Source organism: Melanostigma gelatinosum (assembly GCF_949748355.1).
Source record: "Melanostigma gelatinosum genome assembly, chromosome: 13".
Lineage (NCBI taxonomy): Eukaryota > Metazoa > Chordata > Actinopteri > Perciformes > Zoarcidae > Melanostigma > Melanostigma gelatinosum.
The window spans coordinates 250,677-275,008 of NC_136646.1; the positions used below are offsets into that span (position 1 = coordinate 250,677).

At 43.1% G+C, this 24,332-nt stretch overlaps 1 protein-coding gene across 2 annotated transcripts in view; it reads right to left on the reverse strand.

Moving 5' to 3' along the window:
- The window catches only part of tanc2a (tetratricopeptide repeat, ankyrin repeat and coiled-coil containing 2a), a 50,259-nt gene that overhangs the window by 6,657 nt on the left and 19,270 nt on the right, over positions 1-24,332 (reverse strand). The window contains exons 1-21 of one of the 2 annotated variants that reach the window (XM_079281847.1): positions 20,582-20,992; positions 16,539-16,678; positions 15,770-15,941; positions 15,357-15,677; positions 12,878-13,003; positions 12,517-12,783; positions 11,125-11,264; positions 9,968-10,199; positions 9,688-9,860; positions 8,731-8,811; positions 8,456-8,656; positions 7,645-7,779; positions 6,671-6,867; positions 6,465-6,573; positions 5,208-5,330; positions 4,986-5,123; positions 4,776-4,874; positions 3,216-3,383; positions 3,013-3,106; positions 986-1,119; positions 763-886 (exon numbers count right to left, since the gene is read on the reverse strand). In XM_079281847.1, coding sequence (XP_079137973.1) covers positions 763-886; positions 986-1,119; positions 3,013-3,106; positions 3,216-3,383; positions 4,776-4,874; positions 4,986-5,123; positions 5,208-5,330; positions 6,465-6,573; positions 6,671-6,867; positions 7,645-7,779; positions 8,456-8,656; positions 8,731-8,811; positions 9,688-9,860; positions 9,968-10,199; positions 11,125-11,264; positions 12,517-12,783; positions 12,878-13,003; positions 15,357-15,677; positions 15,770-15,941; positions 16,539-16,678; positions 20,582-20,834 — 3,427 coding nt within the window. In that variant the 5' untranslated portion in view covers positions 20,835-20,992. Of the gene's footprint in view, positions 1-762; positions 887-985; positions 1,120-3,012; positions 3,107-3,215; positions 3,384-4,775; positions 4,875-4,985; positions 5,124-5,207; positions 5,331-6,464; positions 6,574-6,670; positions 6,868-7,644; positions 7,780-8,455; positions 8,657-8,730; positions 8,812-9,687; positions 9,861-9,967; positions 10,200-11,124; positions 11,265-12,516; positions 12,784-12,877; positions 13,004-15,356; positions 15,678-15,769; positions 15,942-16,538; positions 16,679-20,581; positions 20,993-24,332 lie in introns of those variants that run through there. The other variant, XM_079281848.1, reaches the window with a different exon arrangement.

The following is a 24,332-nucleotide window of genomic DNA, read 5'->3' on the forward strand; positions in this document are numbered from 1 at the left end:
ATGGCATCCCCTATGGAGGGATGGCACCCCCTATGGAAGGATGGCATCCCCTATGGAAGGATGGCATCCCCTATGGAAGGATGGCATCCCCTATGGAGGGATGGCACCCCCTATGGAAGGATGGCATCCCCTATGGAAGGATGGCATCCCCTATGGAGGGATGGCATCCCCTATGGAGGGATGGCACCCCCTATGGAAGGATGGCATCCCCTATGGAAGGATGGCATCCCCTATGGAGGGATGGCACCCCCTATGGAGGGATGGCACCCCCTATGGAGGGATGGCACCCCCTATGGAGGGATGGCACCCCCTATGGAAGGATGGCACCCCCTATGGAAGGATGGCATCCCCTATGGAAGGATGGCACCCCCTATGGAAGGATGGCATCCCCTCTGGAGGGATGGCATCCCCTATGGAGGGATGGCACCCCCTATGGAAGGATAGCATCCCCTATGGAAGGATGCCATCCCCTATGGAAGGATGGCATCCCCTATGGAGGAATGGCATCCCCTATGGAAGGATGGCATCCCCTATGGAGGGATGGCACCCCCTATGGAAGGATGGCATCCCCTATGGAAGGATGGCACCCCCTATGGAAGGATGGCATCCCCTATGGAAGGATGGCACCCCCTATGGAAGGATGGCATCCCCTATGGAAGGATGGCGCCCCTAGCATTTCACTACAGCACCTACACATAGGGCAGACTCTGGTTGCACCTATTGTTGATGTGATTGTTAATACTGTCAATGCTAGGGTGTTACCATGATCCAGTAGCAGCTGGGCTGTGTTCATATGTCCCTCCGAGGCTGCCGTCATCAGGGCTGTTCGACCCTGCTGGTCCACCATGTTCACCTCCACCCCGTGACTCAATAAGAGCTCCACCACCTGATCGAGAGACACAAACGGAGACGGACGCTCAGCATTTCTGCAACACTAAAACGTGTTTATTCTATGTGTGTGTGTGTTCTGTGTGCTCCACTCTACCTGCAAGTGGCCACGTCTCACAGCGCTGAAGAGGGGAGCCATACCCCGCCTGTTGCATTGCTCAACGGCAGCCCCCTGATCCAACAACAACCGGCAGACAGCCAGCCTGCCGCTTCCTGCCGCTGCCGTCAGAGCTGACACAGAGACACAGACAGACAAACACAGTTGGAGACAGGTTTCCTATTTGCACACATGCACAATCTTATCAAAATCCTATCAAATGGGGGTCCGTGCTCTAATTCTTTTCAGTTTAGGGGTCCTTCGAGGTGAAAAGCTCTTGGGCACCACTGTGTTACAGCATGAGAAGAACTATTACAAATATATTCTTTAAGGTAGATTATATTTCAACCAAATAAGACAAAAAACACTAATATCATAATATAAGAAATTGAGTTTCCAGAAATAAGGAGACAATGGTGTGTGTATCTTGAGTGAGTCGCAATTCTGAAGAGAAAAATGTTGTGAGACGATGGGGAGACATACAGGACTCCATAATATGTTGCACTATGAGAAGGACAGATTCAAGAATAATGAAGGGCATGAAGACAACCAAATGACTTACCTTCCTAAGTAGAACACTAGATTTAGTTGTCCATTAATTTAAGTTTGACTTGATATATTTCATTATTCTCAAGTAAGTTTTTGTAGCTTCTGTAAGACCAATACAAAGATTGATTATGTTTGTTCTGAACCTGGTAAACTGAGGCTTCTGTGTCGTCGGGCGAGATTTGTACCGTAGTGCTCAGCCTCCACCACGAGAGGACATTGAAGGGTAGCACAGTAGCAACTGACTGAAAGTATATTTACTTTGTGGTAGTACTGTGAATGCCAAAAATGCCAAATGTGATCCAGTCAACCCTGACAATACAAGTCACATTTTCACCGACTGTATTGTGTTGCAAGATATATACAAATATGTAACATTACATGTGACTTCGGCTTTGATTCAGTTGATTTCCAGTGAATCGCTCGGAGTCCTGCAGTATTAGTACTAGTGATGTACAAGTGGGTTTCGTTTTGTCTCATCTTTACACTGTTGTAGTGCAGGATTCATAGGCTATTACAGACTATAGTTGTATGTGCAGTGGTGTAAACTCATCAGGAGTGAAAAATGCGACAAAGATTTGAACCCACTTGGGGAGTCCTGATGTTTTTTTATTTTTTAAGTATCAGTTTTGAAATGTGGATTTACAGTTGATTTTAGCATGACGATAAAGTGATAAAAAAAATCACCCGAGAATTAATGTAATCTTACTTCTACCAAAGAAATGTAAGGAGGACATCAGGTCAGAGCACTTGAACAAATGCTACTTGACATGAACCCCACCCGGAAGCACCAGGGAGAGAACGACAAGGGGGAAGAAAGGCAGAGGACTACAGTTTTCATGCCTCAAGCCTTTGGCCGTCGCCATTTTGGTTTTTCGTCGTCACAATCTTGGTTTTTGGCCTAACCCTAACCCGCTTTATGGTGGAGCTTTATGTCTCTAAATGGACCATAATTTACTCAATGAACATCATGCTGTATTGAAGAATACTTGAAACTAGAGACTGAGACCATAAACTCATGTTTACAATATTTACAGAGGTAATAAATCAAGAGCGAAGTAGAGTCATTTTCTCATAGAATTCTATACAACCTGAGGAGTCGCCCCCTGCTGGCCATTAGAGAGAATGCAAGTTTACGACACTTCAGCATTGGCTTGACTTTTCCGAACCTGAAGTTGCTGCCTGTTGTGGCCTAGGGCTTTGTGAACACTGGAATCCACCACTCCCCTTAAGTAAGATAAACTGCAGCACTTTATGATGTATATATATCGGATCTTCATAGATATTACGTTTAATACATTTGTAATAAATATACAGATCAGTAAATTAGTAAAACTCTGATCACATCAGTAGTATTATTGCAGTATTAGCAACAGTCCTGAAGTATCAAAATACCCATGGTATCAAAATATTAGCAGTACAGACTAGTAGCGTAGTATTCGTGCAGCGTGAACATTTGCTGTAGACAGTTCTTGGAGTACCTGTCTCTCCCCACAGACTGTCGGGTGTGTTGATCTCAGGTCTCTCCTCCTCTTCCTCGTCTTCCTCCGGAAGATCCAGAAGGTACGACACGATCTACACACACACGGCACAGTAACGACTGTTACAAACACATCACGAGAAGATAGAAGATCATGATTCGGTAACACCATGTTATTAAAGTGTGTGTGTGTGTGTAGGTGACCTCGGCGTGCCCCGTGCTAGCCGCCGCGATCAGAGCCTGCTGCACTGCCTGGCACCGGCTCGCGCAGCTCCAGTCCACGCGCCTCAACAGGAAGCGCAGCACCTCGAGGCGGCCTCGCTGAGCCGCGTGCACCAGCACGCACCGGCCCGAGCTGTCCATGTGGCCCGCCTACAGGGCGCGGGGAGGGAGGGAGGGAGGGAGAGAGAGAGAGAGTGAGAGGCTTAGAGGAGGCGCCCTGTGCACCTGAGACAATGGAAAGCTTGTTTGCATGTTGGGTATTCTACCTAAACACTTACAATTGCGTGGCTACAAGAAACTGCGGTACTGACGGGCCGGGCTAACGGGATGCAGAATTGTTGAGAGACAATGGAAATCTGTCGCACCGTTCTGTTTGAACTCATCCAACACAGCAAGTTATTTACGAGTCGTATTAAGACTCTTCGGACACCAAGACCTGTTTTTGAAGACATGAAGTCCATTTGTTTTATTATTTCGTTATTCTAAATGTGGTTAATTATACTATAGGGATTCAAATAATGGTCTTCTGTATTGGCATATTTATCAAATAATCTCAATATTAGAAATCGAAATAGGAAACAATAAGTTTACAAGGTAACCACAAAGGAATGTTAGCATTACAATAAAGAATGTTGTCATAAAATGAGTAAGGTTAGCATAAAAATAAGAAATGTTAGCATTAAAAAAATAATGCTAGCATAAAAATAAATCAGGTTAGCATGAAATTAAGTAACGTTATCTTATGAATAAATAAAATAATGTTAGCATGAATGAAATTCTTGATGTTTGCCTGCCATACAAGTTAGCAGCATAGAAGCCCACTCATTCTGGATGCTATATTAGCAGCGTCAGCGTGTATCAAAATCCTGCTGTTATGATGCAAAAACCTCATGTTAGACAACTGCAGGGACTAAAAAAAGTCAGGTATTTTCATCAAAGACTTTAAATTAGTTGTAAATCGAATGCCGTGTTCTGTACAAAACACATGAACTATATTGGTTAGTGACACATTCACATGGGCTTCTTCAGATGAAGCGAGAGGGCAAAGAAAGGTTCAAAGAGGTGGCTGAGAATCCTTGGGTTACAGTTAAAGCTGGGGTAGTTTCATTTTGGCCTCATTGGGCAACACTTCGAAACTAACCTTTCACCTTATTGTAGCGAAGAGCATTTCAGAGATGGAGAGAAAACGTTGCTAACAATTTAACCTCCCGCTAACCCGAGGCTCACGTATTATATTCACGTCTGTATTATAACACCATGTCATATTATTGTTGGTGTTTTTATTTGTTTATGGAGATGTAGGGGGTTGTTGGTAATGGCTGTTCTAAATTTGTCAGAAGTAATGTTTATACCAGTGCTGCAACTGATCTCTTCATATAAATACAAATAAAGAGGAAGAAAAAAGAAATGACAAAAACATTTTCGGAGATGCTGTCATTCTTGATACGACCACTGGATGACACTGAAGTACACATTTTACATTTCTGCACATGGTGGCTTTAAATCTTCTAAGTCACAACATCTAGAAAGGTAGACAGGCACCGTAGCTTCGTGCTGACTCAGCATGCTGACGATGTCCAGATGTCCAGCCGCTGCAGCGAATCCCAGTGCGGTCAAACCGTCCTGTGATTGAGCATCCACCTGGAAAGAACAACACAGAAGCAGCACGTTTGGTTGCGATACTGGCACAAACTTCCGATCACAATGTTTGCATACAAAAACGTAAAAAAATCTAAATATGTATTTTTGTACCTGAGCTCCGAGGTCGAGCAGTAGCGCCACAGCATCACTGTGGCCCAGGTGAGCGTGGACACACAGCAGGGGGGCGTTGTTGAGGACATCGCTACGGAAATCCACATCAGCTCCGCCCATAATCAGCAACCTGCTCACCTGTACGAGTAGGGATTCAAGTTACATTCCACACGTACTAGCAAGTGTGTGTGGATGTGTGTGTGTGTGTGTGTAAAATGTTACCTTGATGTTGGGGGTGTAAAGGTTGCGCAGCGACGAGAGAGCAGGGCTCAGGCTCTCCGTGCTGTAGGACAGCCATAGCCCCTGCAGAACTGAGGAGGAAACCCCAAGCTTCTTACTCAGACCCTGAGGAGACGAGAATAGATGCCACAGAAACAAAATTATTAGATGGATAATTGACTGGTAGATCTATATGGATATTTTCTGTATTAATAAATAAAGCAACTTGCTGACAAACTGTTCAGAGGTTAACTTGTATGTGGCACTCGCATCACAATTGTTTTTACCACACATGACAAACACGACACATGGAATTCCAGTGAGGAATGTCATAAAAATAAGTAAATTTACCATGAAAATAAGTAACCTCTTAAAAATAAGTAACGTCAGCATTAAAATAAGTAAGGTCAGCATAAAAATAAGTAAAGTTTGCAAAAAAATAAGCAACGTTATCTTAAAAATCAGTGACGCTAGCATATAAGTCACCTTAGCATAAAGATAAGTAACGCATCTTAAAAATAAACTGTAACGTTAGCATGACTGAATGATAGTTAGATGCACAGAAGCCAACTCATTCTGGATGCTACTGTATATCAGTAGCGTCAGCGTGTATGAACATCCTGCTGTTACGATGCAAAAACCTCAGTGTGATGACTGCAGTGTACAAAAGCAAAACTTCAGTCGTGAGAAATTAGCCATTACGAGATTTAATGGTATTTCAACCCCCGTGTGTACATTTATAAACAGCATATAAACACCTACGTTTTACCGACGATCGTTCATGCAAACAGGACATTGGCATTTATGTTTTTCTCGATGGCGATAATGTGCGTTGCCATCTCGATAATGTGCGTTGCCATCTTCGATTCGGCTGTCACCATGTTCACAACCAATGAACAGAAGTTACCATATTTGGAATGCGGAGGAGTGACATAGAGACACCTGTCAATCACAGTAAGCCCGCCCTAAAGCATATGATCTATTTGACTCTAAATGGACCATAATTTACTAAATGAACATCATTGAAGAAGACTTGAAACTAGAGATTGAGACCATAAACTCATGTTCACAATGTTTATTACTGAGGGAATAAATCAAGAGAGAAGTAGAGTCATTTTCTCACAGACTTCTATACAATCGGACTTTTTTTTCCCGTCGATAAAATGCAAGTTTGAAGACACTTCGGCATCGGCTTCACTCGGCAGAACCGAAGGTTGCCGCCTGATGCTGAGCCACTTGTCTGTGTATGTGTGTGCTCACCTTGTAGATGTGAGCCTTCAGGATGTGATGTCCCAGCTCCAGCGTCTCCTGGCGGTTCAACTTTCCTTCCTGCCGGCAGAGCCAGAAGGCCAGGAGAGTGTGACCGCTCCTAGAGAGACAAAACAGACAGCTTAAGTGAAGACATCCTCACTTTCTTCCTCTTTTCTTTTTCCACTCTCTCTCTCTCACGCTGTCCGTTGGTGTACCTGGGGTCGCAGAGGAACCTGTCTTCCTGACCCTCCTCTCTCCACATCAGCCACTCCCTGAAGGAGGCGTGGTTCAGCATCCTGCTGCCGTCGCTCCGCCGCAGCAGGAAGGAGGAGAGCTGCTCCAGACGGTGCGTAAACTCCCCCCAGTGCAGCGTCCCTCCGGTCAGAGCGCCCGCGTTCACCACCTCAAACAGCTGGAGGAGGATTCAAGGATCATTTGTTATCATTATGCAACACAGGGGACGCACAACAAAGACGCAGTTGTAGCCCATTTGCAACACAAGAAAAGCATGACAAACAAAACGAAAACAGTCGTGCATTTTTGGAATTTGCAGTCACATTTCAAGTGTATTCATATTCCATTTTCAAGATGTCGAAGATATGTCAACAAGGCTTATGGTGTGTTCACACTTAACGGGAAGAGGAACTTTTCACGTGGCGTGATGGCATACAAAGTCAATAAAAAAAAGAAGTAGTTTTTTGGGGGAGTTTTTCCTTTTCCGATGGGAAGGTCCCGGGACAGAGGATGTCACATGTGTACAGATTATAAAGCCCTGTGAGGCAAATTTGTGATATACAAAATAAATTGAATTGAATCCTGTTGTCCCTGAAGTCCTGACGTTGTTGAATCAGAATGTCAGACAACTTTAACACTGCCAAAAGTCTACAGCCATGCTAGCAGCTCTGTGAGGCTGTACTCTGGCAAAGCAATGCTTTTATCTCAATGCTAACGTCACCGTGCTAGCACGCTTCCGATGACAATACTTGCATGCTGATGTTTAGCAGGTTTAATGTTAAGTGCTGATGGGAATGTCATTAGTTTGGCAGGCATTGGGTCTAAAACAAATTGGACAAATAAAAAGTTTGACCAGATGATGGCGCTGGAGGAAAGGTTAAGGTTCGAGCAATGTAATACACACACACACAGACACACAGACACACACACACACACACACACACACGGTGCGTACCTGCTGGTCGGTCAGTGGGTGCAGCGACGCCACATTAACGTTGAGCAGTGGCAGAACTCTCTGAAAAGACGACTGGGTGGGAAACCGCATGTTGAGCTGCAGCAGGTAGACTTCTGCTAGACTCACGGGGACCACCTACATGCGCGCGCACACACACACACGCACACACACACACACACACACACACACACACAGAGATTTAGAGTCTTCCTGTAGAGTGTATATCACACTTAATACTGGGAATGTCTGCCTAGACAAAAAGCTAATAATTAAGAGACTATACTGGTACATAACTAAATGACATACACACATCTAAATGAGACAGTAATGTGTTATTTTATTTGTGTTGAAACAAATAAATAACTAATTAAGTAACAGTTCAATTGCTTTGAAAAACAGCTTTCAACACTTACTCGTCAGATAACATTTCAACCGCCATAAGCCTAACAATTTTTCTTGCACTTCAACTGTCACTTCAAACCCTTTTAGTGGCTCAACTTTAACAGCCTCTTCAACTGCTTTCAATGCTTAAACTGCAACTCACATACAAGAGCTCACATCAAACAAAGTTTTATGAAATTGTATTAATGTTTTGTTATGTTTAGAGTTGTTAGATTTTTTAAGTAAGCTAGCTCACTTTTCCCCAGAAAATTTAGCCAATGCTACTTCAACTATGATTGAAAAAGAAACAAAGTAACATAACCAAAACAAATATAACGTAAGTAATTATCTATTATAACTGACTAACCTGAGTAACGTTATTTTCCTACAAACTTTGTTTCATTTCACCTCCAACCCACCCATTCCCCACCTTGAAGCTGGAACTCTTTAGGACCAGGTATCCCCCCTCTATCAGATCCAGGGTCAGTTTCAGGTAGAGGTACGAGCCCTTGCTCAGGCTCTTCAGGTGGCCGATCAGCTTGGCCAGCGCCGTGTTGTCGAGGCGACCATTGCTCAGCGACACGTTGCTCTGGATCTCCGCACTGCTGTGGATACGCTGCATCAGGTAACCCTGAGAAAGAAAGAAAAAATAAAGACGTGCATAGATGTACAGATTGATAGAGACACACACTGTGTGCATGTTACCTGCAGGTCCTGGTCTATGGCGTTGTTCTCCTCCATCCTGTCCAGAGAGATGCAGTGAAAAGGTAGAGAACGAGCGATGTCCTGATTGACAAAAACACAGAAAAAAAGATTGAGTTTAGGTTGTTTAGCTCCATGAGTTTGTCGAAAGTGTCGTGTTAAAACAAGAACCCTGTTTAAGTCTTAAATATTTGCTACTTTAAGTATGATAAGAAAAATATGTATTCCTATCTGTCATAACCCTGCTGGCTGTTGAATATTCTTTAAATGTTACTTTAAATGTTGCGGGGAAAAAAGGGATGACATGTAACCGACATGTTTGGCAAAGGCAACGCAATCTCGGGTAATGTTGGCTAAGGCTGCTTGAGTGTCAGCTTTCCAGAATCCAATAAAGAGCAGAACACAGCCACTCATGTTAGCTTAATCTCTGATAGCATCTTCTACAACGAGCTTCCACACAGTGGAGAAAATACCATGTGCTTTTTGAATGGAACCCATAACCCTACAAACTAATGTAATGTAATGACAAATCTCTTTATCTTGGCTTCAACACTTTACTTTTCCACTGTAAGCTCGTTATGCTAATGTAGGCTTTACTTTACTACTGTAAGCTCGTTATGCTAATATTGGCAGCTAACGTTAGCGCAGATAAACACACAGTTCAAAGCATTCCTTACACTGAAAGTCTTTGAATTGGGTTTAGTTGTTGTGCTCTGTGTCACGTTTTAGCTTTGGAAAGGATAAAAAAAACATGAATCTAACATGCTCCAAACTCTTGTGATACCAAGTTTTGCTCACTACAGCCCTGTGCACACTGTTACAGTATTTTTGCTGTAATTCTTTGAAGAGAATTTGATGATCACCACATATGGTGAACTTACATGCAGCTTTAATAAATGCATAGTTTAACAGAACATCCAACAGTGGTTGTCAGAGTTCTGTTTTTGTGTGTGTGTATACCTGCTGACCGGTCCTGACAGTGGTTATGACCTTCAACCAGGAAGGAAATTTCTGGACGTTTCGAGAAAGGAAGGAAGTCAGTGCGTCGCCGTAGTCCGGCCGATGGAACTCTGCCTCATTCAGCCCATCAATCAGGATAATAAGCCCCGCCCCATCCACGTGCAACTTCCTCTCTGGAAAAAAAACCCAAACAATATAGAACAGAACACATTGAGTATTATATCCTTGACTTTTACAGAAGAGAAGCAAGCATCAATAATACAGAGCATCCCCGGTGTACCTCTGTAGAGAGCGTCCAGTGGTTCGAGTATTCCTCTCTGGAGGGCAGAGCTCGGATCCTGGATGCAGGAGCGCAGACTGAGCATGCTCTGTAGCTGTGGCGTGCGGTGCAGCAGCTCCCGATAGGCCGACAGCTGGGGGGCATCACTGAGCATCGCGGCCATGTTGTGGACGAACTCCGGGACCAGGCAGGTGTGACAGTTATCAGCTTGACAGAAATGATACGCGACTACCTGCGAGGTCAGACAGGAAGAGATATTTGCATGGTTTGTGGATTTTACCAAGACCTTTGAGCTTGTTGTTGCTGATTTCTTGACCAGCCTTTTAACTTTTCACCGGAGCAACAACAGGTTGCACTCAGCATCAGGTTGCTAACTGCAGTATAGTGGCTCAAAACTCCATAAGATCTAAAATATTTTAGATGGGGTTAAAAGGAAAACTTTCTCATTTTCCAAAATATACATGCTTACTTAAGTAAGGAGATTGATACACTTCCATTTCTTTACGGAAAGCAACGGCAATGGCGGCGCATGTACATGCTGTGGCCGGTAGCTCCCATGAATTTTGTTACATTTTTGTCATAATTTCTTGACTTTTTGTCTTTATTACTGGAGCACTTGTGGAATATGACAGAAATAGTCTGGTTGTGCACCAGACTATTTCTTGGCCGGGTGCAGTGACCTCCTAGTGTTTGCTGGTTGTCTGGCAACCTGAAGGGGGTGACAAGACCTAGATGTGAGTAATGACGTGTTAATTTGGACATTTTTAGAGGTGCTGGTGGGTGGATCGTGTTATCATTGGAAAAAAACAGGCTAGCTGTTCCCCCCGTCTCCAGTCTTTATGCTAAACTAAGCTAAGCTAGGCATCCTCAAACTCCAGGTACACATTTAACGCACAGGCTAAAGAGGGGCATCAATCTTCTCTTCTAATTTTCGACAAGAAAGTTTGACTGAAGGAAATTTGACTGAAGGAAATGTAGTGCATCACATTCAAAGTACCGGTAGCATAAAATGCAAATACTCAAGTTGAGTACAAATACCTAAAAAGTGTACTCAAGTGGAGTACTTGAGTTAATGTACTTGGTTACTTTCGGTTACTGCTTTCTAGTAACCTGTTGCGTGGTACAGTAGATCTACATTAATGAAGTGGGGATGGTACCTGTGCTGCAAGTCTCCTCAGCGCCTCCTCTTGTCTCCTCCTCATCTCTGGAGTCCCAGGACAGCTTCCTCCCGCTCCTTCTTCTCCCCCTCCTCCTCCTCTTCCCAGAGAGTCGTGGGTGAAAGAAACGGCCTCTGCATCTGGAGTGAGGAAATATTCGAATATTTGTACATTTTAAAATCTCAGTAAAGATGGAAAGACACAAACCAGCTCTGTATTTCTCTCTGGCTGCTGGCTTCTTTACGCTATTTCTTTTATCCACTGCATGATTTAATGGGTTTTCCTGCTGCTTGGCTCGGCCGTGAGTGTGGTTGCTGGTCTTGAATGATTTTATTGGGTTCTACATGATGACTCAGCCTTCTCCTACAGACTGATCGAGGTCGTCTTCATGGCTGGAATAACTCACCGGGGGTCCTTTGGCAAGCATGCGACGTCGGCTCCTGCCAACAATTCACTATGTCCCCTTCATGCGTTGTAAAAATGATTCAATTTTTTTCTATTCTATTTTCTAATGTACATGTTCTTACAGATTTGCCTACACGTAGAGTCTAATCTGACTGTAAATCAGGGCCGGTTTTAGCCTGCTCTATTAGGGTGGTAGAAATAATAGATGGCAAATGATAAATGCACTTGTATAGCACTTTTCTAGTGTTCCGACCACTCAAAGCGCTTTAACACTACATGCCATCTTTCACCTATTCACACACATTCATACACTGATGGCGGGGTCTACCATGCAAGGTACCACCTGTCCGTCAGTTAGTCTAACTAACATTTCACACCCATTCAAACACAGGTTAAGGATATGAATTAAGTGTCTTGCCCAAGGACACTGTGTTTAAAAAAAGAAACACTAAAAATTATCTTTAAAATTACGGCTGAAAGCGTACATAATTTGCCGTTTTCTGCTGGAAAAAATCGCTGCGGTAAAGTCAGCAGACACTCCGATCTCCGTGGTCAACTCAGCAGACACTTACATGTTAGTGCACCTATATGCTGAAATTCACGGTAAACGCATTTAAACGGCACAGATCGGGAGTGAGCGAAGGACTTTGAAAGTTAGCGGAAACATTAACGTGAGACAACATCCGGTTTCTTCAGACGAACATCCGGTTTTCAGAATAAGATGCCAGCAAAGTATGAATTATATTCACATTAAGTATGAAACATGCTACCTGCATCTCGTGAACCAAATGGTATTGCCCTTTTGTTCATATAGCAGTACTTTTAAAATAAAAGTGCGCAATACACTACTTTTGAATTCATTGTTGAACTTTGCCATAACAATGAGATTAATCGCGATTAATCGCAAAAAATCGATGCGATTAATCGCGATTACATATTTTAATCGTTGCCCAGCACTAATATATATAAAACTCTCTCTCTGCTTACGTTTTGCCGCCGTCTGGTTGCTGGTGGCAGTTGGCGACATACGGTTTCCATGACAACTGAGCGCCACCAGACGGGCGACGATAGCCGTTTTGCCGAAGCCCATGTTGCCGACGATCACCACGCCCCGACTGGTTCCCGGGTCGCCACTGCGAAGACAAGCGTCCACTTCTTGGAAGAGCCACTCCCTGCCGGTGAACAGCCAATCAGACGAGAGACCCGGAACCTCAAAGTGGAGGGGCTTCAGGTTGAGGGAGGGAGTGAAACAAACTGCGGGAGAAGAGGTGAGGAGGAGCATTGTAATACTGGTTGTAAAATAGTATGGCTTTGTCGTGTTTATGTGTTTGTTTGTGTGTGTGTTTACCTCTGTGGTCCTGTTGACTACGACTCCCAGAATTCTGCCTGGGCATTCTGAGGGACGTCCTTGAAGGGACGTGTCTCTGCTGCTCATCCAAATAGGCTAGATCTTCAAGGTGGGCAGAACTGGTGGCTGCAGTGAGAGAATGATGAGAGTTTGTTTTTTGCAAAAACAAAGTTTTAGATGGGCAAAATACCCTTCTGATTGAATCATCAGTACAAGAAAATCTTACCTTGTTCCTTGATAAAAATGTCTACACAACACTACATCAAAAATGTCAGGGGATTTTGTATAAAACATTAACAACTTTAAAATATGTTGCCTGGGCTGCTCATGGCGAGGGGAAGTTTAAGTTTAAACATTGTAGAGACGTGATTATACACTTGGGCTGGGTTGCACCTGAGTAATGTTCCGAGTAGTGAAATTATTATATTATATATATTTACACAATCCCATTAGATAAACTAACATTTCTGATAAGTAGCTGTTTTTGTGTGGACAAAAAAAGATACATAACCAGTAAGCTTTAAAGGTGTGAACATACTAGGATCCAATGCCATGCTCAAACTCTGTTCTTAAAGTAACAGTTTTCGGGAAATATACTTCATGGCATTTTGGTGAGAGTTAGATGAGAAGATTGAAACCACTCTCGTGTCTGTACGAGAAATGTGAGATGGTTAGCTTAGCTTAGCACAAGGATGGAGAAACAGCTAGCCTGGTTCTGTCCAAAAGGTTAACTTGCAATTTGCTGAACTCATTGCTTCACACTGCCCAGTGGTCAACCACAACAAAGAAACCCACATCCTGTCGGAACAACTGCATGAAGACTTAAAACAAGCTAATATCGAAATACAAACACAAACAGGGTTTTGACACTGAAAGGATTTTTAGAAGGATTTTTAAAAATTGCAGATAAGAAACGTATTCCTTTTCTGATCTATCGCTAGTGAAGGGAGGAACAGGCAGGATTTGTAGGACATTGTCCCGTGGAGTGCTGTGTCATGATTTCCACTACAGCTACAGCTGATTTGAAATCGAACAAAACATGCATGAATATTGTTAACTTTGAGTTGTCTCGACTCCAGACAAAGACAGACAGACACCTACCCAAAGTTTGATCCACTCAATCCAGTTACAATCCGCTACAGCCAAAGAGAATGTCAGTGCAGGCTGTGCCTTGTATCCTGTGTGTGTGTGTCTTTTGAGAAACGTCATACATGTCATTTCCTTCCTTTTTAGATTTTATGAGACACAGAGAGAGGAAAAAGAGGAAAGGGAGGATGAGTTCTGAACACGTTACTGAGGCACTGTCTGTGTCTTTCAGCCTGGTTGTTTTGTATCTGCACATTACGACCTACAAACAAGGAGCTCATAACTATTTTTAGAGATGTTAGTACGCAATCTGAACAGAGCCAGGCTTACTGTTCCCCCTGCTTCCAGTCTTAATGCTAAGCTAGGCTAACCACGTCTTGACTGCAGCACCAAATAAGTGTATTTCCAAAATGTTGAACGATTCCTTTAAGGTTAGGGTGAATATAGGAAATAAATCTGGGATATCTGTGCTCTTTTGTCTCATTAAGAACAGAGCTGTATGTGTTGCTAAAGCTAAAAGGAAAGAAAACTACAGATAGGTCAACTATATGAAAAACAGGGCTGGGTATCGGTTAAAAAAATTACGATGCCAGTACTAATACCAGTAAAGTGATACCGATAACAATAGAGCACTTCATTTGATACTAATCATGTGAATGGAAGCTGGGTGTGTGCCCCACTGGCTAGCTAATCGCCGCCGCTCTGCACAGTGCTCATACAGATACTGATTACCACGTCCAGCCAGATGCCTGTAAAACCCACCGTCCCGGTTTCCCCTCAGCTTACTGATAGCTCTGTCACCACTGTTGGTGTTGTCAGCATTGTTTGTGCTGTTAAGACCGTTAGCTTCTAGCCACCGGCTCAGACATCTCCAGCTTGAGAGCCGTATGCAGGCAATTCCAGCTGTGTGGCCTGTAGCTGCTGCGGTAAGAGAAGATAGGGTATCTTTAGCTTCTGTAATGTGACATACGACGTGTATCTCGCTGTGTCAAGTCAAGCGCGAGTGCAGCTCAAACTGCGTCCTGTGTAAAAAGGCCCTTTTGACCCGCACTGCCCCTGGCCACAAGTCTACTGTTGGGTTCATTTTCTGTAAGCAGTGTAGTAATAAATAAAGTAGGGCGGAATCGGCGAACTAGCTAGCTAGCCAGCTGTCCACTAGTTAGCTAGTTGTCACTCATCTGTCAGTGGAAATTAGCTTTCCTATGCTTTGTAACAGTACTACTGCACTGCTTGTTTTAGTTGTTACTGTAAAACCTCACTTCAACAACAGTCAACATGGCAACATTACAAATAATAATGGCCGCCACTCTGACCAAACTGCTACGTTGATGTAAATGGAAATGAGCTCTTTTATCGAATTCTATTTCTATGTGTCATCAATTTGAAATCTTACCAGCAACTGAATTAGGGCGGGGCATGAGGTAGAGTGGGATGGAGTGGGTGGAGCCTGACGAGCGGGCAGAGCCAGGGCCTCGGTCTGGGTGGAGTTTGTTGAGGCTGTAAGTGGAGGCGGCCATGATGTCCTCCACCCTGTACAGGAAGCCGTCATTTGCGCTTCCTCCTGCTACCATACAGGAAGAGGAGTTGGAGGCCACCACCGGCCGGCACCCTTGCTGCCAGAGATTCAGGCTGCTGCCGTGGTAACCGTCCACGGGGTACTTGCCGCTGTCGTCCCGCTCTGCTGCCGACTCAGCAGAATAGCTGGTCAACGTGGCTGAAAGAGAGAGTGAGAGAAAGACAGAAAAAGTGAATAATTTAGCAGTGGAAGGGTTGTTTTTGTAAGAAGCTGTATCTACGACATGTCACCTATGATGCCGCTGTCTCTGCTCTCCAGTGTTGAGGTGGGGGAGGTGACGGAGGCGTGGTTGGGGGAGGCGTGCTTGTCGTTGTTGTTGTTTCCCTCCCCTCCTGCAGGAGGCTGCAGTGTGGAGCAAGGGGAGGTGTTGCTACTGGCCAGACTGGAGGAAGGAGAGATCCTCTGTGGGGGGAAAAGATGAGGTTTCATCCTCACTGTCTTGTATGTATACAGTCTGTATATGCAACAATGTCTTTAGTCATGTATACCGAAAAAGCATTTTTAAATTTCAATTTAAAAGAGACAAAGGACAAAATATGCAATTTAAAGAACAAATAAATATTTTACTTAATATTCAAGTTTTGGGCTAAGACATGTACAAACAATATATTCATGCAGTATAACAAAAATCATAAATGGAGAAAAAGACAGGATTGCTAAATATATCAAACATTTCTTGCTAAAATAAAGCTGGAAAAGGTGAGTTTTAAGTGATATTATTATTTGTCCTTTGCCAAATATTCAATTCAGATTTTGGGAATATCTCGAGTACATACTGTATATTTATTTGGTATATACAATTTGCGAAGGGAACAGACAAAATAACAGGAACACTTTACTTACATTAAGCAATACAACAACACCTCCAAAAATTACAATATGGTTGAAATTACTGAAAATCTGAATTTGCTACAGGGCACAGAACCTTTTCCGTTTAAAATTGTTGTACAGGTAAAGCAGGACTAAAAACAACCTAAATGTTTGTAAGTGTTTGATTACCTGTTCATCATCCTGGGCGTGGTAAGAGGACCCCGGCTCTCCGCCGACTATCTTTTCCCCCAGCAGGAAGCCCAGTCTGGTCATCAGAGCATCAGCCGCCTCGTCTACTGAGGGTGGGGGTCCCAATTCCTGCTCCTCACCTGGAGAAAGCGAAGAAAAGCTTTTTTTATTTTCTTCAACACAAGTGCACCAGGTCACAGACATCGAGAGCAACATCAATCTTGTCATTTAACGCTTAAGTGCACTATCCCTTTAATACCAGCTTTGTATCACGGCCCAAAAAGGCCTTGCTGCAAAGTACAAATAGAAATGAAGCCACACAAATTGAATTTGCAGTGGTGGAAACCAGTGGTGTATAAAGTACCCAAACGCCATACTTGAGTAAAAGTAAAGATACCTTACTGGAAAACTACTCCAGTAAAAGTAAAAAGTCACCTATTAGAATACTACTTGAGTAAAAGTCTTTAAGTATCTGATATTGATTGTACTTAAGTACAAAAGTACTTAAGTATCAAAAGTAATTTTCTGATATATTGAATGTAAAAGTACAAGTAAATGCTGTTAATAAAAAAGCAAAGGGTCAGAATTGTGAGAATGATGAAGTTTATTCTTTTAAGTGCTGTGGCACCATGACCAAGGACATGGAGCCGTGTTGAACATAATTGGGTTGCTGTGATCCATCCAGGAGCAACAATGTTCAACATAATATATTGTACATAAGTATACTTTTGCATCTACTATGAACTTATCATCATAATTCTCCGAAAAGCAATATGACACTATGAAGGAGTTGTAACAGTGCGTTTATAAGTCTACTCATTCCGACGAGAGGATGTAGAGGGCCAATGCATAATATTGTGTTCAGCAAAACATATCCACTTGATGCATCAGGTCAGTGTTTAGAGAAAGGACACCTGCCTTGTAAACTCCTGTGAGCCTGATTTGAACACAATAGACAAAGGTTTTGGTCAAGATGAATCTGCAATTGGGCGACTGCTACCATCATAACTCCATCTGATCATCCACAACATGACTCAAATATCAAAACATGATCAATTCTAAAGCTGCACCGAAAGGAACAACCCAGTCATTACTTGAAACTGAAAAATGTCCTGTTCATCTTCAAAAGAAGTTGGTTTTCAAAATTCAGTCTCTCTCTTCTTGGGCTGAAGACTAGTCCTGCGATGCTAAATATCCTTTCACAGGCCGCTGAGGCAGGTAGAGGTGTGTTCAGCGTCACACACAGCTGGGAAGGATTTCCCTAACGCTAACCCCAATGCTGCGCTTTCGCGGCTCCTGTCAATCCTATGGTGTGGTGCAGGGGTCTCAAACTCCCGGCCCGCAGGCCGGATGTGGCCCGCCACGTCATTTTATGTGGCCCGCGAATCCGCCAGCAAAAAAGAAGAAAAAAAAAAGAAGTAATTCACCAAAACAAAAAATGTTTTTTTTTTTTTTTTAAAGTTCGACTTGATAATAAAAATATCCCCATAGTCGAAATTATGAGATAGAAAGTCGAAGTTATGAGATAGAAAGTCATAAAGATGAGATACTTAAACATAGAAGCAGCTCTTTGGCTGGTTACTGTACATTTGACATGGTATTGTGAGTACATTGAAGACTACTTTAAACGTGGCGTTAAAACACATTAAATACTTCATGTGGGATTGTGCAAACGCACCCTTGGAAGGATTTTAAGCTTTGAACAAAGTTATTGTAATAACTTGTTTGATATTTGTCTTTGATATTTTCTGTAATCGTTTGATCTTTGATAGAGTAATGTGGGTTTCTTAACCCTAAATTAAAAGGATTTAAGTTACAATAACATAAATGTGCTTAAATATATGTTTACATTTATATAACTGCATGTACAATATTTTTACACTTGAATAAACAAGAATCAAATGCAGAGACAGTTATTTACCAATATGTTAGGAGTAGTTACATTTACACAGTCTTACATTTACAACCGGCCCTTTGAGGGCGACCATGATGCTGATGTGGCCCAGAGTGAAAATGAGTTTGAGACCCCTGGTGTGGTGGCTAGCTATAGCTAACGTTAGCCAACTAGTGCTGCACAACTGTCAACACTTCCTCAGCTCACTAACTCGCTAGCGATCCACTGGTGTTGGTCTTCGTCACCACCGTAGTTTGTTGCGGGAGTAGCAGGTGCTTCCATTTCTGCTTCCACCATGAAATCAGTCATCGTAGAGTGGAATTCTACCCATGTAGTCGCTCGCTAGCTTATAGCATGTAGCATCCTGGGCATCAAAACACCGCGGCTTTGAGAGCACTTGTTTGCAATTGTGCATTAACGTGATTAACCAATGATTTAACTTGCTGCTAGGACCACTGATTCACCAAACCTGCTTGCTTGCAGTCTGTGTTCCACCACAGTCCCCGACATTGGTCTCATGATTCATTTTGTTTCTCAAGATAGATTTGATTTTGTAGCGAGTAACGAAGTATGTATCGGAGTGAAAGTATCAGTTTTCTTTGCAAAATGTAGTGACGTAAAAGTAAAAGTCAACAGAAATATAAGTAGTAAAGTAAAGTACAGATATCCAAAAAAACGACTTAACTACAGTAACGAAGTATTTCTACTTCGTTACTGTACACCACTGGTGGAAACACACTGACAGAAATGCAGACTTGACCACTGGAACAACCCAAAAAGTAGAGACCTCATATACGCTCTGCCTACACTACATACTGTATATATATATAGGAAATGTAAAAAGAACTTAAAACACATAAAAAGCATGAATGCAAATGCCACAGGGAAGATTTTGTGGGGAACAGTAATTGATCTCCACATTAACCTATTCACTATTGTGACATATTTGCCAAGAATAGACACACACACACACAAGGCTGTAAGTCACAGCATGAAATCTCGTACTCTCTCTTTCTCTAACAGTCTGTAATTACAGCTATAAATTGCTGACTGTAGGACTAAATACTAGAAAAACAGACACACACACACTGAAAATAAATCCAACCAAACACAAAACACACCGAGGAGCACACTGTGTGTGCACACACGCACGTACTTGCACGTGTGTGTGTGTGGTTAGCCAATAACAGGGTGTGTGAGTCATTTTTAGAAGAAGAAAAATAAAATGGAAAGATCAGATACGGAGAGCGGAGACTTTAACATTTCTGTCTCTTTAACGACTGTAGCTTCTGATCCCTCTGTCCTTCCTTCCTTCTTTCTTTCCTTCTTTTATCCCCATATCTGATTGTCCCGTCCCTTCCTTCTCTATGCCATTTAGTTTGGCCATTCTATAGTATTTCCATTTAATTGTCAAACTAATTTTAAACCAACTTTTGAAATGACGCAAAAAAGGAATGTGAGTTAGGCGCGTTTCCAAGCTGGCTTGGAGCAAATAAACTCGGCTACAGCGTAGTTTGGTCAGAGGATGGGGTTTTAGGCTACACTTGGCTATAATCTGCTGAACAGAGTAGAAGAAGTTGTCAAGCGGAAACCAAAAGAGTCGCCTTGGCCATCTAACCATCTACGAGAGAAATTTCTTTCCATTAGGAAAGTTTTATTGTTTATTCATGTCAGCTACTATTGGCCATGTTTCATGATGTCCGGAGACGAAGATAAGCATTTGCGCATTATGGGAATATCTGACAAGACGCCGACAGCAGAAACAGCTGCTCGGTCATGTGAGTTAGATGTTTGCTACATTAGAATGTATTCTGAAAGTTTTATCAAATTTTGCCATTTCCATACGGCTTTACGAATGCAAAACTTCAAAATGTTCATAAAAATGTATAAATGGAAACACGGCTTGTGAAAAATGACATTGGGCAACGAACAATAATGAAACATAGGCTAACAGCGGACATCCACTTTCTCTGGATTCTCACTGTCCACACTCACAACACACATTTCCCTGAACTATACAACCCAAATGTATAATTTATATCATTAGTAAATGTGAAAAATACTGACACTAATATAGTAAGTTTTGACCCTGGTGGAAAGCCGTCTGCTTGAAACAAGAGCATAGAGAGAGAGAGTCCTTCACTCTCACCTTCTTCCTCACTTCTTCTTCCTCTCTGTGCACCACCGGGACGATCGTACCGTTCCCGACATCGGTCAGGGACGTCCTCGTGGGACAGACAACAGCAGGCGTAAAACAGCAAGCGCCGCAGGAGGGAAGAGGCGACGTCCCCGCCACAGCCGCCCGCCGGTCTCCCCGGTCGACGGACGGAAGACCGCTCATGCCGACACCACTTGGTCCTGGAGCGGGCGCACGCTTTTAGAATAGCTGCCGTGCAGTCCATTGCTGGCTGGCGGTGGGGTTCTGATTGGTTCAGAGTGGTTCCATGTAGAGGACAGTCAACAAATCAAAAGGGCTGTTTTTACCCCCAAAAAAAACACGTCAATATCTTCTTTTTGGTCCTGAGCTCCTCCTTCTCCAGAGAACACAAAGGAGAGGAAGATGAAGGATGAATGATGAGATAAGAGGAGGAAGAGACTTTTCAGGAGAAGAAAAATCAACAAGAAGTTCTCTAAATTCTGCAGCGGAATGTCTGCCGTTAGTAAGCAGGATAGTCAAACATGCGAATGCTGTGGTAGAAAGCCAAAATCATCATATGTTCAGTGAAGGTACGTTGTTACTTTCAGAGGTGAACCCAGAATCCACGCACTTTTAAGCTCAAACACAGCAGATCCTGACGATGTAATCATCTGGTTATTTGTCCTTTGTAGCCGAAAAAAGCAATCCATGCAATTCATTCACAGATAGAGCCTCCTCAAAACCGTGCGAAAAAGAGCAACCAGCTTCTCAAGCATGACGCGGAAAGAGTAGATCTCCTCCCGAGTTGATATCCTCTTTGATCAGGAGCACAACAAGTAAAGTTTCCAAGTGTTGTGAAGAGTTTTCCTTTCAGCCTCCATATCTGGTCTGAAAGACGACCTCCCTCGTTCGACTGCACAGCAAATCAAAACCTCCCCTCCTCCAACCCAAAAAAACCCACACACACAGAGGAGAGAAAGGGAAAGACTGCGGGAGGAGCTGAACAGGGAGAGTAATCTGTTACATGTCGAGGAGCGCGAGGAGAGTTTGGGGAAGACAGCTCAGACTTCTTTCTTCTAACGGAGGAAAAACACAGCCGGAGAGAAAACCCTGAAGGAAGACTCGGCAGACCAAAGAAATGCTGCAATTAAACTCCTCCAAGAATCCAAGAACAGAGGAGCGTCTGACCACAAATCACAGTGACGATGGAAGGGTGTAATCCACTTTAGCCCAGAAAATGTGAAAAATGCTGAAAGAAAAGTTCGAACAAAGAGTCTGATTGAATTAAACACCATGTTGCTGGATAAAAATCTGCTCCAAAAAAAATGTAAAATGTAAAATCAGAGTTGTTTTCAACCAACAGAAAACTTTTTTTCAACAACAAGAGGGAAGATAGAAAGATTTACAGTCATCCTGCTGTCCTTGAAAAACAGATAAGTGAGGGGGGCAGATGCAAATCTGGCCAACAAAAGCAGAGAGCAGTAACAGGAGAGGTGCAGTTGTGCAAAAAAAAAAAGGTTTCAAGTTTTCAGGCTGGCTGACAAATTGCAGCATCCACCATCGACTGTATGAGAGGTGGACGTAGTCACCGTGACGTCACCCATTGGTTAGCAGACATGTTGGGTTTTGGCCTTCGCCATCTTGGTTTTTGGCCTTTGCCATCTTGGTTTTTTTTAACCAGAAGTGAAGCGAGAGGGTGGATCCAGATACAACCGAATGCTGAATAAGACATTTTCAGGTGACCAATTGTTACAATTGACTTTCATGAACTAAAAACAAGACTGAAAGGGGTTAAACTTCTAATACGTAGACACGGACATCTCCCAGACCGGACAACTCTGTGATCAAAAGGTGGCCCGCCCTAAAGCATACTCTGCTTTATGGTCTATTTCAGTGGTCCCCAACCACCGGGCCGCGGACCGGTACCGGGCCGTGGATCATTTGGTACTGGGCCGCACAGAAAGAATAAACATTATATTATTTCCGTTTTATTGATTATCAGAGTCTAAAAGAAGTTTTATCTTGAAAAATTACCGGATTCTCTCGCAATTTCATCCACCTGTGGCTCTTGACACATGTCAAGACGGTTGTCTCGGTCACATGTTACGTTACCTCAAAAATTACGCCCACAAACTAGCGAAAATGAGTAAAAATCAAGGCTGAATATCCTGAGATCGCCACTAAAGCACTGAAAACCCTGCTTCCATTTCACACATCCTCTTTGTGAAGCAGGATGTTCTGCAGTGACGGCAATCAAAACAAAATTACGGAGTAGACTGGACATAAGGAACACACTTCGGGGGTCATTGTCTCCCATTACCCCCAGATGGGACCGTCTCGTTGCAGAGAAACAAGCTCAGGGCTGCCACTGATTCAGCGTTATTGTGAGTTGTATTTATTTATGCATTTTAGATTTGTTTTCATGCCGATCGTATCATTTTATTTCGTCATGTTTTTCCGCCACACCTTGAAGGCCGGTCCGTGAAAGTATTGTCTTACATGAAACCGGTCCGTGGTGCAAAAAAGGTTGGGGACCACTGTTCTATTTGACTCTAAATGGACCATAATTTAGTAAATGAACATCGTGTTGTATTGAAGAACACTTGAAACTAAAGATTGAGACCATAAACTCATGTTTACAATGTTTACTGAGGTAATAAATCAAGAGAGAAGTAGTCATTTTCTCATAGACTTCTATACAATCAGACTTCCAGAGGAGTTGCCCCCTGATGGTCAGTAGAGCGAATGTTTTAAGAGACTTCCTCATCAAATATTGGACTTCACCAGGTGGCCAGAAACATGACTCTAAATGAATGCTAGTGCTGCGCCATAATAAGAATTCTTCATATAGAAAATCAGATGTCAAAAAGTCAGATTCAGGGTTTAACTCAATCAGATGTGCAGTTACAGCAATGACAGGAGTCAGGAGAAGGAAGACAAAATGGAGGGGGTAGTTCAAAAACACAGAGAAGAGGTAAAGGGGTGAAGAGAAATAAACTGAAATCAGAGCGTGTGTGTGTGTGTGTGTGTGTGAGCATGGTGTGCTGACTTTAGGGAAGTTGCCTCGGCTCATAGCGTTCCTGTTTTGAAAGAGCGCGAGACACAGAAAGAGGGTCGGAGAGAGACTCCACATGGTTATGTTTAGGAGAAGTGTCAGATCAACCGTGAGGAGGAGGAGGAGGAGGAGGAGGAGGAAGAGGAGGAGGAGGAAGAGGAGGCGAGGAGAGGTTGGTAGAGGCTTGGGTTACACTTGTGTGTTTTCTCTCTCACTAAGGCACCGAGGGACGATCAAATGCAGGGTCAAAGGCCCCCCCCTCTGCTGCCAGACACAGTGTAACAGGTCACAGCTGTGTGTGTGTGTGTGTGTGTGTGTGTGTGCATGTGTGTGTGACAGAAAGGGAGACAAAAATAAACTATTCTAGCCCTGGTTGTGGTTTCTCCTTGATTCTCTCTTGCTCTCTTTCCAAGTTGCGAATGACGCGACGCAAGAGCGGGAAAATGTACTTCTATTCCTAGAATATCGTACAAAACTCGATGTGTTTAAATGTATGTGCATGAATCACAAACTGTCTAAATTGTACAAACAATAACTTTGTTTCCGTATTTAAGCCAAAATGTCGTGATTTTGAGTGTCGATGGAGCAGCTACAACGTTAGCATAGCCTAGCACCGATCCATCCGAACTCTATTCAGAAAAACAAGCATTTTAACAGTCGTTAAAATTCAACAATAGCCGAATTCAGAGTTATTATCCGTCCTCTGTT